The sequence below is a fragment of the Thamnophis elegans genome, chromosome 4, assembly GCF_009769535.1.
Source record: "Thamnophis elegans isolate rThaEle1 chromosome 4, rThaEle1.pri, whole genome shotgun sequence".
NCBI lineage: Eukaryota > Metazoa > Chordata > Lepidosauria > Squamata > Colubridae > Thamnophis > Thamnophis elegans.
This window is the reverse complement of record NC_045544.1, coordinates 123947260-123965341: the sequence shown is the minus strand read 5'-3', so window position 1 is coordinate 123965341 and position 18082 is coordinate 123947260. Positions and strand designations below refer to the sequence as shown.

The window sequence follows — 18082 nt, the reverse complement described above, 5'->3', positions numbered from 1 at the left end:
GCTGCAATAGCTGTAACTTTGGGCACAGGTAATAAGTCTCTTTGTTCAGTACCGTTGCAATTTAAAATGGTTGCTGAATGTATGGTAGCAAATCGAGGAATATAAACACTCATATACATTTATGTATATGCAGGTATCTGAAAGCAACAATTAGCCATTAGCTAGTTTTTCCTATCATCTTTTAATTTTTGTATGTTCTTGTAAATCTTAATATATTGTTTCTATACAGTGACATTTGTACAATATTGATTGAAAATTATTAACACTCTACTGTTTAGGTAACTTAGACTATTGTTAATAAAAAGAGGTATTTCAATTATTTACAGTTTAGAATGTCAATATTAATGAGAGTAAGATTTTTTAATTTTAATCTGAAAATGAATATAGGCAGCTCTAGGTAGGATACTTAGAGATTTTCCTGAATTAAAAAGCTTACAACACAAAATTTAGATAATATATTGGATCTTACTTATAAATTGCTGATGATATGATTCAGAAAATGAACAAGTCAAAGATTATGTAGTTCAATGAATGCAGAATCCAAACATTAAAAATATGCAAACATGGGGATAACAAAGGAAAATAGATAATATACCATCAGTATTACACATAGAGAGAAATGGCATAAGATGTCCTGTTGGTGGTATATTACACAGTGTTGAGTGCCAAAATAGAGAATCCATTTTGTAAAAATGGCTGGAAATGCAATATCAGATTAGATCGTTTTTTTCTTCATATTTGGTGGCAATGCTATAAAGCCAACAATTTTGGAAAATGATTTGTAACAAAAGGAAACAATGTTGCATTTTGCTTTTCAACCTATTATTTTTACAATTAATATCCATTGTTTAAATTAAAGTAAGTAAAAATACAACATGGTGAGGGATGTAATATTCTATTTACACATCAATGATTTCCACATTTTGTTAAAGAAACTTAAATCGTAATAGTGATATACAGGCAATCTGGACCCAGATCAACACCTGAAGCTATACCTGTGACTGGAATTGAAACTGAAACCAGGCCACAGAGAAATATAACCCAAGCAGAAAAATACTTGTCTCAAACAATGCTCAGGATCATTAATTTGTTTCTAATCTCTATAAATAGATATCATCCCAACTCTGTCCAAATTCCTTCCAAGTTCAGAAGCCATACTTTTGCTAACATATGTAAAGAGCTTCCTAAAGCTTCTAAGATGCTTTCTTTAGTTTTCTACTAACATTTTCCAATTCTTCATTATCTTTATCAGAGAGACAAATGTTTTTTTTAGCTGGCAGTTCAGAGTTATGGCTGAGGAAACAAGTTTCTGAAAAAATATTACACCTCTTTTCCACAGAAGGAAAAAAGGTGATAGATAGATAAGATAGATAGATAAGATAGATAGATAGATAGATACACGCACACATATATCCATCATTTAAGGAATCAGAAGAATCTACAATAGCTAACATAAAATTGAGTGAGAGAATATTACAGAAGAAGCATAATTCAAAATAAATAATAGGCTATTAAAGTGGGCTCAAACTAGAATGAATATTAATAAAGATGAATGCAAAGTTCTTCACTTACAAAAAAGAAAGAAAATACACACATACATGATCTCTTGACCATACTAGAACATATGAAAAAAATTTGGGAATGTTATTTGTAAACTATATATGAATCAACATGCTAACAGCTCCAAAGGGAAATGCAATTCAGAATCCATCAACAGAAGCAGTTGCCAAAGCAACTATATTCGGCCTTCCTCAGACTCCACTTCATGTACAGTGTCCAGTTGCAGATACTATATTTTAAGAAGATTCACAGAAACAAATAGAAATGCAAAATGAATGATCAAAAACTAAAAATTTAGTTTTATACCTGTATGTTTATTCCCAACAGAAAACAACTGAAAGCAATTATCAATCAATAGAATGAAGAAGGTTGATCAACAGTTGGTCAGAACTTAAAACACTTCATAGTGCAAAAACATGGAATAAGAATCTTTAAATGTCCAGTTTACAAAAAAATTAATGTAAGAGAGTTTGACAGTAAAAATATTTATCCCTCAAAAATGGTGGGCTTCCATTGACTCAATGTTTACAGAAAGAGGCTGAAGGGCCATAGTTCAGGAATATTTTAATTCAAATTCCTAAACTGAACAAGGATTTGATGTTAATGGTCTTAACAGTCACCTCTTTGATTTTCATTTTGCTTACCCCCTGTACATTGCCTTATATAGATTTTCAGAAATTCATGGCTGAAACACATATTTATACATGCATATATTACATAGCACCACCCCTATATTATGGACCTTTAAAAAATTAATCTCAGCTCTAACAGTCTTACATATCTGGATAGCAATTCTGGACATACCAGAAAAGCATCAAAAGACAGGGAATGAGTAGAATTTGGGTTAAAATGAGGGAGCTTTTCCAGTTTTGGGAAGCGTTGTCATCATAATTGGGTATTTTGATTTCCAGGTCATTTATAATAGCCGACTTGTGCCAAAATGATGAGCACCTTTGACTCCCCTGTTCCCAATAAAAAAGGGCTTTGTGTGTGTGTTATTACTGAAACTAACTAAATCAGAGAATAGGCAATTTCAAAGATATGGGGAGGGGAATAGAACATGCCTAAGCATCTTGGAGAAGGCGGCTTATTTTTTAAGAGCAGTTTTCAACTACGACGATGTATACCTGAGGTGGCGGAACAGCAGGGAGATGCCGAAAAGGAAAAAACCGACCCACTTATCTCTGAGGCAAACCTCAATCTGAAATGAGATGGAAGAGGGAAAAACTGCATGTCCGTCCCCCCACCCCAAAAAGGGGGGGTTATTGTTTCAAAAGGAAAATGAGCAGCTTAGAGGGTCTGGTTGCCGCCTCGTCTTCCTAACACCCTACTGAACAATGGGGGGGAAAAAAACCTCTCTCCTCCGACAGACCGACATCTACCAACATGTAAACAAAATTACACATCATCTCACTACGGAGGGACAGATTTTATTTAAAAAAAAAAACAAACGAGCCCGGAGAGAAAGAGGCGCCGTGTGGCGGCGAAGAGGAAAACCGGAGAGGGGAGGGTAAGGCAGGAGAGCAGCGGCATCTTTAAATGCTCGGCCGGCCTCGGAACCACAATTCCCATCACGCCCCGGCAGGAGGCGAGGATGCCTTTCTTAGACACAAACCGCGCAAAGCGCTGCTGGGAAGGCGAGTTTCCCGCCAACAACATCGCTCCTTCAAGTCAAGGCGGCCGGTAGGGCCTTGAGGAGAAAAGTCCGAAGAGGGAGGCGGCTCGCCTCAATATTTCCCGCCGGGCGCGCGCTCGCTTAACGCCCCATCGGCTGCCGGCCCCTTGTCCCCACGCCCCCGGGCTCCGTGCCAGCCCATCTCTCGCCGTGCTCGGCCTGAGCCTTACCTCAGGCGGGCGCCAGAACCTTCTGGTGCTGCTTCTGCTGCCACCGCCGAGGCTCGCCGAACCGGAAGCGCGGAGGGGGGCCGACGGCGGCAAAAGCTACCGGGGTCGGGTAGGATGGCGGCTGCTAAAAGGCGAGGAGGAGGAGGAGGAGCAGAAGATGGAGCCGGCCTCGGAGAAGCCAGGGGTTGCGGGTGCAAGGGGATCCGCTCTTGCCTGCTCTGCGAAGCCGCCCCGCCCCCGCAGGTAACCCACGCGGCCTCAGAGAAGGGGTGGAGAAGGGGGTGGGAATTGAAGGGTGGGAGGGGGAAAGTTTGAAGCGGGTGGTGGTCGTCGCCCGAGCTTCGGCGTAAGAGCGGCTCTGAGGACGTGCAGAGTGCTCGTCTCTCCAAGAAAGGGAGGAAGGGTATCCTAAGCCGAGTTTACTACAGAGGTAAGAAGTTCCCACTTCAGGTTGCCGTCGTATTTTTTAAACATTGTATCTTTTAAAAATCCATTTTACTGTTATATATTAGGAAAGTTCAAAAGGATAAGTGGCAATTTCAGGCAGGCAAATTTAGAGCAATGGAGGAGAGATGGAAAATCTTACAAAGAAACTTCCCAAACTCCAGTGAACATCCAGAAAAGTCTTGTCCAACACAGATGAATCTTCTGTCCAAGTATTGCCTTACCCATTGTATTTCTCTCTTCCCATCAAATGTTACCTATGATCCTAGCCATCAACGGATTGCCTAGTCTTTATTTATGCTTTGGCAAATTGTGTGAACTCAGTCCAGAAGCTCAAACCTTTTAGGAATTTGATAACAAATATATTTACAACCTAAAGGTTAGGGAATACAAAGGTTGCCAAATCATTTCTTTGGATGATTTTATCTAGACTATAATTATATGTATTCAAATCCAGAAAGCTTTAAAATGGGATCAAGTTATTTCAGTTATGGATCATCTGCAATAATTGGGAACATAACTAAAATAGTATTGAAGTAGTTAAGCATTTTAGACAATTCATGGAAAAGAATATTTTCATTAATGAAATTCAAGAAAGGTTGACATGAATGTGTTTCATTCTACAAAAACAACAACAACCAAAACAAACCATGTGTGTATGTGTATATTCATATGACACAGCTTGAGGATCGATATGATGAATTTAGCAGGATTCTGATACAGATAGTCTATTTTCTCCTTTCTGCTAAGGCAAAAAGCTGAAGAAAAATTGTGTTTTGTCAGAATTAGGAGGCCATTATTGTGAATAGATTTGTTCTTTCTAAGTCATCTTGTTTTGTTTGGAGCAACATGTTCTTTCAAGTAACTATCATGTTTTGTATGTATTTGTCAGTATAATTCTAGGATTCTGCATCCTATTACTTCTGATATCTTCAGTAGGTCCAGCAGATAGGATATATCCTGCCTTGATCCCAAAGCCAGCAGTCTGCCCATTGTTTTAAGTATCAGTTTTTTTAGAATTTTAAATTAGTACCAAAGAGATACAAAATTACAAACCTCACTGAGGCCATGAACATCCAGGATGATACTGGATGATTTTCTGTCAGATTCATCTACGGTATCAGTTGTAAAATGGAGGAAGAGAGAGGGCAAATTATTTATTCATTCATCGTATATTGTTCTAACTTTTCACAAAGCTGAATAGTTTTTAAATAGTGAACATTAATACAAATAAAAAGGAAAAATATGCACAAGTTGGCTTGAAACACAAGAAAACTAAGATCATGGCATCTGGCCCTCTCAATTCCTAGTAAATAGATGGAGAAGAAATTGAGGTAATGACAGATTTTATTTCCTGTGCTCCAAAATCACTTCAGTTGGGGGCTACAGCCAAGAAATTAAAAGACGCTTGCTCCTGGGGAGGAAAACTATGGCAAATCTAGATAGCATACTAAAAAGCAGAGACATCACCCTGCCAACAAAAATGTATATTGTAAAGGCTATGGTTTCCCCAGTTGCAATGTATGGCTGTGAAAGTTGGACCATAAGAAAGGCTGAGCGCCAAAGAATGGAGGCCTTTGAACTATGGTGCTGGAGAAGACTCCTGCGAGTCCCATGGACTGCAAGGCAATCAAACTGGTCAGTCCTAGAGGAGATCAACTCTTAGAAGGCCAGATCCTGAAGATGAAACAAGTACTTTGGCTACCTAATGAGAAGGAAGGACTCACTGGAGAAGAAGAAATTAATGCTGGGAAAGATCGAGGGCAAAAGAAGAAGGGGGTGACAGAGAATGAGATAGCTGGATGGAGTCACCAAAGCAGTCGGTGTGAGCTTAAATGGACTCCGGGGGATGCTAGACGACAGGAAGAACGTTGTCCATGGAGTTGCGATGGGTCGGACAGGACTTTACAACTAACAACAATACACAAGTAGCCTAGTACATATATGGCTACATTTTGGCCAATTGAAACTTTTGACATATCTTCAATGGCAACCCAATTTAAATCATGTTGCTGTTGCAAGAATATATTCCCAAAAGACCTTGAACTGGCTCACCCACCATAGGGTGGCCGACCCTTGTTATATACTGCTTGTCCAGACATGTCCCAAAGATGCTTTTTCAAAAAGGCAAATGGACTTTTTTTTTGAAAACATTTTACTTCTCATCCAAGAAGCTTCTTCAGTTCTAACTAACTAGAGGGGAATGGAAGGATTTATATTCTTTACAGTCATCTGATTGTTAGCACTCTGAGTCATTGAAGCCACTTGGGACTTTATCTGTAACTCAAGAGTCATCTAAATCAGAGTGCAAATGGTGTTGAACTGTTAAGTGCTAAGTCAGGTCTGGGTATGGTTAGTTTTATTAGCATACTGGTTATTCCCAATCCTGAACTGAAAAAATTACTTTTTAGAAGCTTCAGGCAGATGTTAAAGAGCAGAAAAAGAGAGAAGACTTGCATAGCACATATGGGAGGAACCAAAAGGCCAGGCCATAGAAAACACTCCATCCAGATCTTAAGGCAACTGGTACTGTTTTTGTGCATTGCCTAGTCCTGAATCCCAGTCAACACAATCCTTTTTCTCTAGGATCCTCTGTGGCTAGAAATCTAATGTCTTTTCCATGTTCAGAATGTAGGTAATCCTCAACTTACAACCATTTGTTTAGCAATTGTTTGAAGTTACAACAGGGATGAAAAAAAGTAACTTATAACCAATCCTCACACTTACAACTATCAGCATCCACATGGTCACGTAATCCTGATTTAGGTACTTAGCCACCAGTTTGTGTTTATGGCTGCAGCATCCCAGGATCACATGATTGCCATTGTGTCCTCCCCAGCCAGTTTCTGACAATCAAAGTCAATGGGAAAACTAGATTCACTTAATGACTATGATTTGCTTAATGAAAAAAGCCATAAAATTGGATATGATCATGTGATGACTCACTTAATGACCACATTAAGGAGTTCTGGGTCCTAATTAGAATTGTAAGTTGAGGGCTACTTGTAATCACATTTGATCTTGCAGAATGTTACCCAAGTAATTTCACCAGACTCTCTATCCAAGTGGTATCTAAGCCCAAGGATTTGCAATGTGTTGGAATTCATTCCGGGTGTTTGCGTGCAGGGCAGCTTCTGCTGTCTGAAACACACATACACAGGGATGCAAAAACATCGCATCAGAAACATCTTTCTGGCCTAACGGTCATAACTCACTATGCAGCCTCATGTAACAAGAACTATGTGAGCCAGCTACTCCCACACATGCCCTTTCTCCCCCCTATGCTGTGCTATAACTTTCTATTCCCTCTCCCCCACTCCCAATGCCATGCAGCTTGTAATCTTCTGTTCCCCCTTTGCCCACCCTTTGCCATGATGTGATTTTCTATTGGTTTATTTGTAGAATGCTGTGAACTTTTCATTAGTTTACTTGTACCATGTGTGATTATATATGCCTTTTGATACGCTCCTTTTTGATGACGCTGTAACTAACTTTTTCTAATAAAAGAGCCCTTCGAGGATCATTCGAAGCTTTTTGCTCATCCCAAGGAATTTCGTCTGGTGTTTTCCTTTTGATTAGGCAAGGACACATGAGCAGCCCACCAGTGTGGCGACAACGCCGCAGCAATGTAGTGAAGAACTTTGCAAAAAATATAATGGTGTTTGAGTCGATATTATTGTGGGAGCTTAGAATAGACTGCTTGAACTGCCAGAGATGAATGAGACTTTTTTGTGACAAATGACCAAACCTTTAATGAGGTATCTTAAATACCCTTACATTTGCTGGAAATCTTATTCTGCCAAAGGTCAGAGGTCTAACAAAATGCTCTCCTCTCTTGCCGAGTACATAAAGGACAGAACAAGGAGATTTGTTATATTTAATAATAATTTTATTTTTGTCCTGCCCCTGGAAAATATTTGTATTCCACTGTTTAAAATACTGAACCAATAGTTTAAATAACCTGTTAATTTTAAATGTGCTGTTGTTTATTATTCTTAATTTGTTAATTTGTCCCTATAGTTTGATTCAATATGGAACATAATTCTTAATTTTCTCAAAATTACATCTTTACGCATGGGATATAAATTACATCATTATAATATCAGCTCTTGAATTCTGCTAAAAGAAACATTGTGAAAATAAGAGATTAATTATACAACACATTTATGTGCCTTTTAAAAGAATAGGAAACTGGTTATCTTAAAACATTTAGAACATACTCAACAAAACTATGGCATAAGCCAAATTACCAAAGCCCATCTTCAAAATGTAATACCAATTATAGGTAGTCCTCAAGATATGACCATGATGGAGCCTGCATATTTGTCACTTATTGCCTTAGCTATTAAGCAATATTACCTCACTTAAATACCCCTACTCTCCCTGATGCAACTCTTAAATTAATGCAAGGGTTGTTAAGTGGAGTACAGGTAGTCCTTGACTTACAACCACAATTGAGCCTAATTGCTAAGTGAAACATTTGTTACGTGAATTTGCCCCATTTTACGATCTTTCTTGCCACCATTGTTAAGTGAATCACTGCCCTTGTTAAATTAGTAGCACAGTTGTTAAGTGAATCTGCCTTCTCCATTGACTTTGTTCAGAAGGTCACAAAAGGGGATCAGATGATCCTGGGATACTGCAACCATGATAAATATGAGTCAGTTGCCAAACCTTTGAATTTTGATGACGTGACCACAGGGATGCTGCAGCGGTCGTAAGTGTGAAAACGATCATAAGTCACTTTTCTCAGTATGTTTGGTCACTAAATGAACTGTTGTAAGTCGAAGACTACCTGTACAAGCTGCTTCAGGGATAGGAGTTGCCTGCCCTGGACCTCTCAAGGCTACCCCTATCCCTTAAGGCACCCATGCTCCACTTCCTCCCACTCACAGTCTGCAACGTCCTTCTCATCCAGTGAGCAAGAGAGATCCAAGCCAGCTGTAGAGCTTACAAGCCTTTAGCTGTCTTCCCACCCAGAAAGCCTGGCAAACTCTTCTCTTTTGCATTAGGTTCTACTTTTGCAATACTGCATGGTGGGTTTTTTGTTTCATATTTTTAAAGAGGTTCCATTTCTTTATGGTGTTTATGGAGCCTCCTTAAAATTACAGGTGCCTGAGAATTAACACCTGCGTTGTTAGAAGGCTATGTCTATAAATCCTGTAATCAGGGCTGAATGCCTCTCTCTGAAGCTTCAAAAACAGAAAGATACATTGGGTATTGTTGGGCTCTGGAGCAGGCTGAGTCCTGCAAGTTCCTGAGTGGGAAAGAAACTGGAGGCTCCAGACAGCCTAATCTCCCCTTCCTTGCTGAAAGTTGCAAACTCCAGAGGCCTGATCTCCCCTTGGTTGCTCATTGAGAAGGAAGATGGAGGCTTGGGTAAATAAGTGGCTGCAGGAACCCAGCGGGGTGGGATAGGGGGTGAGCACTACAGCATCCCTGGGTTGGCCATAAGGGCAAATGATTGTGGTGGCGCTGCAGCTGATGTAACTTTGAAACTGGGTCATAAGTAGTTTTTGGACCTGTGTTATAACTTTGAATGGACACTAAAAGACGTGTTGTAAAGGAGTAGCTTTAATATAACACGAAGGAATTCTGCACATTTAAGCAAGTGATTAGAAGGCTGTATTTCTGCAAACTAGAACATTTGACAAATAGCAAACGTGAAGATCACATTCGGTTACTAGTTTCTCCTCTCACATTTCCATTTTTTCCGCAGAAAAGTGCAAACTTTATTTACTGCCCACTGACCGGCTTCGCTGTGGGAGAGAAACAATCAGAATTTGAAGGCTGGGCTTTCCAGTTTCCAGGAGTTTTTTTGCTGGAAGACTTTATAAACACAAATGAGGAATATCAAATGGTTGAACTAATGGATCGGAGCACATGGAAGCCTTCACAATCTGGCCGAAGAAAACAGGTCTTGTCTCAAACTTGAATTGCTCCTTAGTTTGGGTCATAGGGATGGGGTCAACTTTCAGTGTTTATCTTTGGATATCTTTATTTAGTTTGTGAGTTCTTCCTTCTATTCTCTTTCCCTGTGATTTTTTTTTTCCAAAAGAAAAAGTCAAAGCGACAGAGAAATGTTAGTAGCATCTCTGGTGCAACCACTTTCATTCTGTTTTGATCATGATAAGTACTTGGTTTATTTTATCAGGGTTTATTCAATCCAGTTTACTTGGTTTACATGAGAAAATGAATTATGAACACACCATAGGCTGTATTTGCATAACAGATGGTTGAACAGAATAACAGAGTTGGAAGGGAGCTTGGAGATTTTTTTAATTAACAGATTGTTGGAAGGGACCTTGTAGATCTTCTAGTCCAGCCCACCACCAAGCAGGAGACAATACACCATTTCTGATAAATGACAGCCCAATCTCTTCTTGAAAGCTTCCAGTGTTGGAAAATCTACAACTTCTGGAATCAAGTCAACCCACAGATTGTTTTAACTCAGGAAATTTCTTGTTAGTTCTAGGTTGCTTCTCTTCTTGATTAGTTTTCATCCATTGCTTCTTGTCTTGCCTTCTAATGTTTGGAGAATAGGTTGACACTCCCCCTCTTTTTTCTAGCAGCCCCTTAGATATTGGAAGACTATCATGTCAGTTTGTGATGCAGTGTGTTATGCAAATCACCTTCTACAGAAGTCTATGTGTTTGCCCATCTTTCAACAGAAACAGCAGTGAAAGGGAGAAAAGCTAGAACAATATATTTTTTAGGTGAAGGAATAGCTGCACTGAGAAAAAAAAGGGAAACAAAACTGAGCTAAAGATGCATAATTCAAATCTCATTGTCAGAAAATCTCTAGACATGCTTAAGCAAGTCTTTTTTATTGCCATTTGACCTATTAAAATTAGCTATCATAAAGTCAATTAAGAAAAGAAAGAGCAAAGGGGTGGAAAGAAAAATATCCAACCACTACAGAAAAGTAACATATGTTTCCTTGTAGTTGCAAAACTACTCAAAATAAGCAGATATTTAAATAGGAAGTAGAGCTAGAGTTACAATTTGATTATGTGCAACCAAGTCAGTGTTAAACTCATCACAACCATATAGATTTTCTTTGTGACAATATGTCCTGAATGTGACCCTTTTAGGCCACCTATCACCATTGTAACTCAGTCCATCGAACTTGCTCCTGGTCACTCCTCTACTTTCACCTTTCCTCCCAAATATAGAGTTCTCCAGAGAAAGAAATGTTCACATAATGTGTCCAAAGTATGATAATTGGAATTTGGTTATTTGTAACTTGAATGAGAAACAAATCCTAGTTTGCTTTGTTTGAAGATGCATTTGTTTGTTTTCTTGGTTGTTGATGGTGTTTCTTAAGAAAGCAAATTGAGGGCAGAAATTTCTTAGGTACTAGCCAGTTAAGCAATCAATAAATATTCTTCAGTTGTTAAACAGGAAATATGTTTCAGGTAGCAATTTCAGGAGAAATTAAAGCACAATTAATCACCAGGATAAAATCCCTGCAATATGTTGATGCTTGACTGATTATACTGCCATATTGCCCAAAATCATTGATAGTCTGACATTTTAAACCGTTAAACACTTTTTATGTCAGATGCAAAACAGATATAAATTCTTATATTGAAATCGAGTTTTCCTGTATAAATATTTATGGTGGATTTTGTTTTGAAGATCATTTGTAGTAAGAGATACCTCTTTTAAGATGATATTTTCTACAATGTATGCAGAAACCAAATATTTTAAACAGATTTGTTTTCAAAATTAGTTTTAGATATACAATATATAATTTTAATTAAAATTATAGCCAAGAGTTTGTTGTTCAGGAAACAGCACTGTTGGACTGTGTTTGTCAATCTCAACTAGAATCTTATCAATTAATATTCTAACCCTGTTATTGCAGGTGGTGGACTAAAAATAGCAGCCTAAGCCTGCATTTTTTTTAGCGATGCAATCTGAATTGGGGATTTCATTGCTCTCAGTCTTCAACTTTTAATTCAACCCTCCTCAAATATTCTTTGTTCTTTTTTAATAGGACTATGGCCCCAAAGTGAACTTCAAAAAGCAGAAATTGAAAGCTGGCAATTTTTCTGGGTTGCCCAGCTTCAGCAAGGAGATCGTGGCCCGAATGAGAAAATATCCAATTCTTGAAAGTTTTTCTCCTGTTGAGCAGTGCAATTTAGATTATGATCCTGAGAGGGGATCTGCTATTGACCCACATTGGGATGACTGGTGGCTATGGGGAGAAAGGCTGGTGAGTTTAAACTTGCTCTCAGATACCGTACTTTCCATGTCCTGCGACTCAGAGGACAATGTCCAGTTATTTCCTCTAGTTCTTCACAAAAACAAGCAGATGCATGGGTATAAATCTCCTGATATTTCTCAAGATTACCCGATTCAAGATTGCAGTCTTCTAAAAAGACTAGAAAGCACCTATTGTTCACCCACAAAGTTAGTCCCACTCAGAGAAATCCTTGTGGCGATTCACCTACCTCAGAGATCACTTGTCGTTCTCAGCGGAGCTGCTCGCTACCAGTGGAAGCATGCCATTTATCGCAACCATATTAAAAGTCGTCGCATATGTATCACCTTCAGAGAATTGACTGCTGAGTTTGGTCTTGGAGGAGAACAGGAAGAGCTGGGTAACAATCTCTTGGACATTGCTCTAACATTCAAGGGATCACCTGTATAACCCCAAGGGGAAAGCATTGAGGCTTTTCTTTGGCTGCTGGATATTAACATCCAGGGATTTCATAAACCTGCTTCCTTATTTCCCGTCCCCAGAGCAAAGTTATACAGCATTCATTAATCTTACAAGGGTGTTTCTCAAAGTTATATTCTAGAATTATTTACTTACTTACTTCCCCACTATAATTAAAATAATTTGAATTAATTTTTTAATCTACAGTGTGGCTCTCCAGATGTTTCTGAATTTAATTAATGTTAACAGTGAAGCGAACACATGCATCTTTGGAATCAGAAGATTTCCTTTTAAAGTCTGTTTTCAGCTCATAGTCTGTGGCTTATGTTTCAATGTTGGGGTACAGCACCCACAATCCTCTTCCTTAGCTGACTAACTTGGGCTGTTGAGAGTTGTAATTCACCATCTGGAGGACCGTAGGTTATATGTTCAAATGTATTAATTAAGAGTTAAATTTCTTATCCCTAACCCTGTTAAAATCATTAGTTTTAAGGGTGGGTATACATTCATTTCTCTTTTTATTTTATTTAACTCAAACTCAAATTTCAATATAAGAGAAATAAATTTAAAACAGAGTTTATTAATCCTTCTCACAATTACGGCATTTGTCCAAGGATGCCATCCTTGATATATAACCAATAAAATATCTATTAATCACAGGATGATCAGTATCTAAGCTGATTTTTAAAATGTGGTGAATTTACATATGCATAAATACCAGAGCATTCATATTTTATCTTTACCTTCCAATCTCTGTATCACAGAGGTCCTGGTATAGATTTTTTTTTATTAACCAATTTTTTTTTTAAAGCAAATTTTAAAAAAAAATCATTAGAAAATTGAGAGGAAACAAAGCTGAACAAAGAAATGAAACCATAAATACATTATTTTGTGTTCTTCAAGTCGTTGACTCCTATTGACTGCCTGGACTTGTCGCTGCAGTTTTCTTGACAAGATTTTTGGAAGAGTTTCCCATTGCTGCCTTCTTAGGGCTAAGAGAGAGTGACAGGTCCAGGTTATCCAGTTGATTTTGTACCAGGCAGGACAAGAACTCAAGAGTTTCCTGGTTTTTAATTTGCTGCCTTAACCACTATAGTAGGGGTACCGAACCCCTGAGCCGTAGCCCACCACCACGATTTGGCCCATTCAGAACTAAGCTGTGTGAGTGGTTGGGCACTTACACTCATGTCCATTTGTGTGAGTGGTGGGCATGTGCGCCTGCTGTTTGCACAAATGGAACTGCATACATTCATGCGTGTGCCTGCCACTCTCACATAACCATCCCCTCTGCTCCCCCAACCAGGTCACAAAGATGGATAGGTTGGGATCCACTGCACTGCAGTAAAGTGGCTCCCAATAGTCCTCATCCTTTTCTAACTAGGTTTATAGACACAAGAATAAATTGATGCCACAATTCATTATCTTCCATAGCTGTTCTTAATTGTAAGTCCATTTTCTTTGTCCAAAAATAAAAAAAATGAAGTAATTTCATTCCCATGGTAGCACGGTGGTTAGAATGCATATTGCAGGCGAATTTTGCTGACCGTCAGGGGTTCAGTCCTTACCACCTCAAGGTTGACTCAATCTTCCCAGCCTTCCGAGGACCCAGATTGTTATGGGCAATATGCTCATTCTGTAAACCACTTAGACTTAGACAGTGCTGTAAAGCACAGAAGCAGTATACAAGTCTACATGCTGTTGCTAATGCTATTCTCAATAATATAAATGCAGTGAAGTGATTTGTAAAATATTTCTTGTGGAAAAAGATATAATCTAAAAATCTGTTGAAGTTTCTTTAAACACTTTTTAATTGAAGTTAATTATTTTTTAATTGAAGTTAGTTAAACATGCAAGCAAAACAAAAGATACATACATGCATGCATGCATGCATGCATACATACATACATACCGGTACATGTGACTTATGACCACAATTGTACCCAATTTTTTTCTGTTGCTAAGCAAGACAATGGTTAAGTGAATTTTGCCCCATTCTATGACCTTCCTTGCCATATTTTAAGTGAATTACTGCATTATTGAGTTAGTAACATGGTTGTTAAATGAATCTGGCTTCCTCATTGACCTGGCTTGTCAGAAGGCTGCAAAAAGTGATTATATGATCCTGAGAATTGCAATATGCCAGTTGCCAAGTGTCTGAATTTTGATCATGTGAGGATGCTGCAACAGTCAGGTGTGAAAAATGGTCATAACTCATTTTTCAGTGCTCTTGTAACTTTGAAGTCACTAAACAAATGGTCATGTGTTGAGAACTACCTGTATGCGTACTTAAGGTATTTTGAATTTGTAGTTATATATATATACACAGGTAATCCTTAATTTACAACAATTGAATTTCTGTTGCTAAATGAGACAATTGTGATGTGAGTTTGCCCAGTTTAATGACTTTGTCACAGTTGTTCAATGAATCCCTGCAATTTGAGTTAGCACCGTAATTAGCAGTTAGACTTATATACCGCTTCATAGGGCTTTCAGCCCTCTAAGCGGTTTACAGAGTCAGCATATTGCCCCCAACAACAATCCGTGTCCTCTTCCTGGGAGGAGCCTACTGGTGAAGGCAGCAAAAAATCAGCTGCCTCCGAATTCCTGGCTACGTACCTGTTTAGAGGATCTTCCATCTGACGTCTTATCAGGTTTTCTTATCCTTCAGGCAAGAGGGAAAGAAGAAACTGTTTTGCTGGCAAATGCTCTTTGATTTTTGCAGCTTTTGTGCTTGCAAGGAAAGGGGGGCTAGCCCAAGGCAGAACGGCTGTCCGTGCTGGGAACTTCAAACTGCCTTGTGCAGGACAAAGTAGGTCTCTCCCACTCTGCTCTAAGTTTTGTTTGATTTAATCTTATCACGAGCTGAATCCGTTTACTGCGAGGACAATAATTGCTTATCAACATTTTAGCTTCTTCTCTTTTTCTTCTCCGAAAAATTATTTACTCAGAGGCTTTTAAAATGGCGCTGAGCAGGCTGGTTTCTCCGGTAATAACGAACACTTTTTGCTAATTCTCACAAGACTTCAAAAGAATTCAAAACAAAAGAGATAGCTTATCATATGTTTTGGTTTCACAATAGAAGAATTTTACTCCTTCATTAACTTTGCTTATTTGGAAGTTAAATGGTGATGAATCTGTTGAACGGTCTTGTTACAATGTTTACTCACTGAAACTTTTGCCAAGCCTTAAACTTTAAAATAAAAGCCTCTTTACTTAAAGCTGCATATTTAGGCAATAAGAGTTTTATTAACTGCAGGCAGACAAATTTTGAAATGGCCTCAAAACCAAATATTAACTTGAAGTCGTCACCCTCTACTTCCAGGGGCACATCCTCAGTGCCTGGCACAAAGCTGCAGCCTCCGCTTCCTACGCCCCCTGCTGGGGATGTGTTAACGAAAGAATTTTTTCTGAGTAATCTAAGCGAGGCTCTTAATGCACAGACAATTAAAATGGAAGATAAATTTAGAGATAATAGAGAGGAGAGAAAAGAGGAAATAAAAGAAATGAAAGAAGAAATTAAAAGTGAAATTAAAAGTGAAATAAAAGGACTTAAACAGGAGTTGTATGAGAAATTTGAGGCTAAGGTTGATAAAATTAGAGATGACATGCTGAGTCTTGTAACTGTATTAACAGAACATATTTCTGGAGTGGAAGATACTCTAGAGGTTCTTAATGATGCCAATGCTAACTTGACATTGAAAACAGAGGTGGTGGAACAAAAAGTGGAAAATGCTGAAAAAGAAATTATTATGATACAGTACCGACAAATGGAGTTCGCATTAAGAGTGAGGGGGCTGCGTGAGGAGAAACAGGAGAACCTGAAACAGATCCTATCGGAAGCTTTTGACCGCCTGATGGGAAGACCAGGGACCAACCAAGGCTGGCAAATTGACAAAGCTTACCGCGTTAACTCCTGGCTGGCAAAGCAGAAGCAGCTTCCTCGAGACATCGTTATATATTTTACTACAAGAGAGTTCAGAAATATGGTACTGCAAGCGTCTTATAACACTAAGCTTCAAATTGGCGGTGAAGACCTGGCTGTTTTGAAAGAGATACCACCTCAAATGTTAAGAGCCAGAAGAGACTACGCTTTTTTGGTCGAAGAACTCAGAAATCGTCAGATACAGTATAGATGGGATGCACCATTCGGCATCATATTTACATTTGATAAGCAAAGGTACCGCCTCAACTCTGTATGGAAAGCCCGAGATTTTTATTATAATATATTGAAGGCCGGACACCCTGCACCATCTGGACCTAGAGAAAGACCACAAGAAGGACAGGATAGACAGCAAACTATACAACCACCAGACAAGATGGAGCATCTCTCTTCTCTAGAAGTGCAAGGTGCTATGGAACCAAGACCTAGCCGCATGACTACTAGACGTATGGAGAAACAAGCTAAGAAGCAACAGCATCAACAATCATCGGCCATCGATCAAGGAACTACAACAACAAATCTGGAAGCAGTGGGAGGAGCTAGACCTAAGGTTAAACAGGCCATGCAGGAAGCTCTAAAAATGCTTCAACCAACCAAAGATGACAACTAAGATTTTAACATGGAATGTCAACGGACTGAACTCTCCACAGAAGAGGAAGAAAATATTTCATTATCTTAAACAGTTTAAGAACGATGTAATTTGTTTGCAAGAAACTCATATCAAGTCAACTGATCAAAAATATTTGATCAACTCAAAACTTGGTCAACATTTTGCAGCTTCTGCTATGGAAAAGAAGAATGGTATAGTTGTATACTTAAGAAAAGATATGAAAGCTGAATTAATAGAAGCAGATCCCTTCGGAAGATATATTGCTTTAGACTTAATCTTAGAAGGGAAAAAGACATTACTTTTGGGAATTTATGCTCCCAATCAACAGCAAGATAGATTCTATAGAAATCTTCATGCTAAATTAGTACAGTGGGACTATAGTTCCTGTATACTATTGGGTGACTGGAATGGAGTGATAGACACTAAGAGAGATAAGAAGATTTCCCGCCTAAATACCAAGATGCGAGCAAAGTTACCCAAATCTTTCTTTGACATTATGGATGATTTTGAATTGAGAGATATCTGGCGAGAAAGAAATGCAGAGGAATATGACTTCACTTTCTTCTCGGACAGGCATCAATCCCTTTCAAGGATTGATTTTATTCTAACCACTAATGATTTGCTTTCTAGGGTCAAGAAAACAAAGATTGCAGCTAGAGTCCTTTCGGACCATAACCCAGTTTGGATGGAGTTGGGAAGGGTAGTGCAGGCAAGAAGGTTTTGGAGACTGAATGAAAATTTATTTAGATATGAAAACTATATTAATGATTGTAAAAAATTACTATCTGAATATTTTGTTTTGAATATGAATAAGGGTACATCTATGGAATTTGTATGGGATGCAAGCAAAGCGTATATGAGAGGAGTTTTGATGAATATAAATAAAACACATAGAAATAAGCAAGGGTTAAAACGAACAGAACTGGAAGAGGAAATTAAGAGAAAAGAGCTGGAGTTAACAAGGAAACCAGACGATACAAAGGTTAAGGAAGCTATTAACATATTAAAATCTCAA

At 38.5% G+C, this 18082-nt stretch overlaps 2 protein-coding genes across 3 annotated transcripts in view; one reads left to right on the top strand and one right to left on the bottom strand.

Annotated features, from left to right (window-relative positions):
* Positions 1–3538, bottom strand: part of LRWD1 (leucine rich repeats and WD repeat domain containing 1) — a 36796-nt gene extending 33258 nt beyond the window's left edge. Inside the window, exon 1 of one of the 2 annotated variants that reach the window (XM_032215131.1) lies at positions 3406–3538. The gene's annotated coding sequence lies outside the window, so the exon portion shown is untranslated. The remainder of the gene's footprint in view (positions 1–3405) is intronic. The other variant, XM_032215132.1, reaches the window with a different exon arrangement.
* On the top strand, positions 3499–13323 carry ALKBH4 (alkB homolog 4, lysine demethylase). The gene is made up of 3 exons (XM_032215133.1): positions 3499–3648; positions 9569–9766; positions 11852–13323. The coding sequence occupies exons 1-3, from the start codon at positions 3520–3522 to the stop codon at positions 12506–12508; spliced, it is 984 nt and encodes a 327-aa protein (XP_032071024.1). The 5' UTR covers positions 3499–3519; the 3' UTR covers positions 12509–13323.
* The last annotated feature ends 4759 nt before the right edge of the window (positions 13324–18082 follow it).

Excerpts from the sequence above, each read along its gene's own strand:
- ALKBH4 (XM_032215133.1), top strand. The coding sequence starts at position 3,520 with ATGGCGGCTGCTAAAAGGCGAGGAGGAGGAGGAGGAGCAGAAGATGGA. Across the intron at positions 3,649-9,568 it reads AAGCCGCCCCGCCCCCGCAG|AAAAGTGCAAACTTTATTTA; the intron begins GTAACCCACGCG and ends TTTTTTCCGCAG. Across the intron at positions 9,767-11,851 it reads AATCTGGCCGAAGAAAACAG|GACTATGGCCCCAAAGTGAA; the intron begins GTCTTGTCTCAA and ends CTTTTTTAATAG.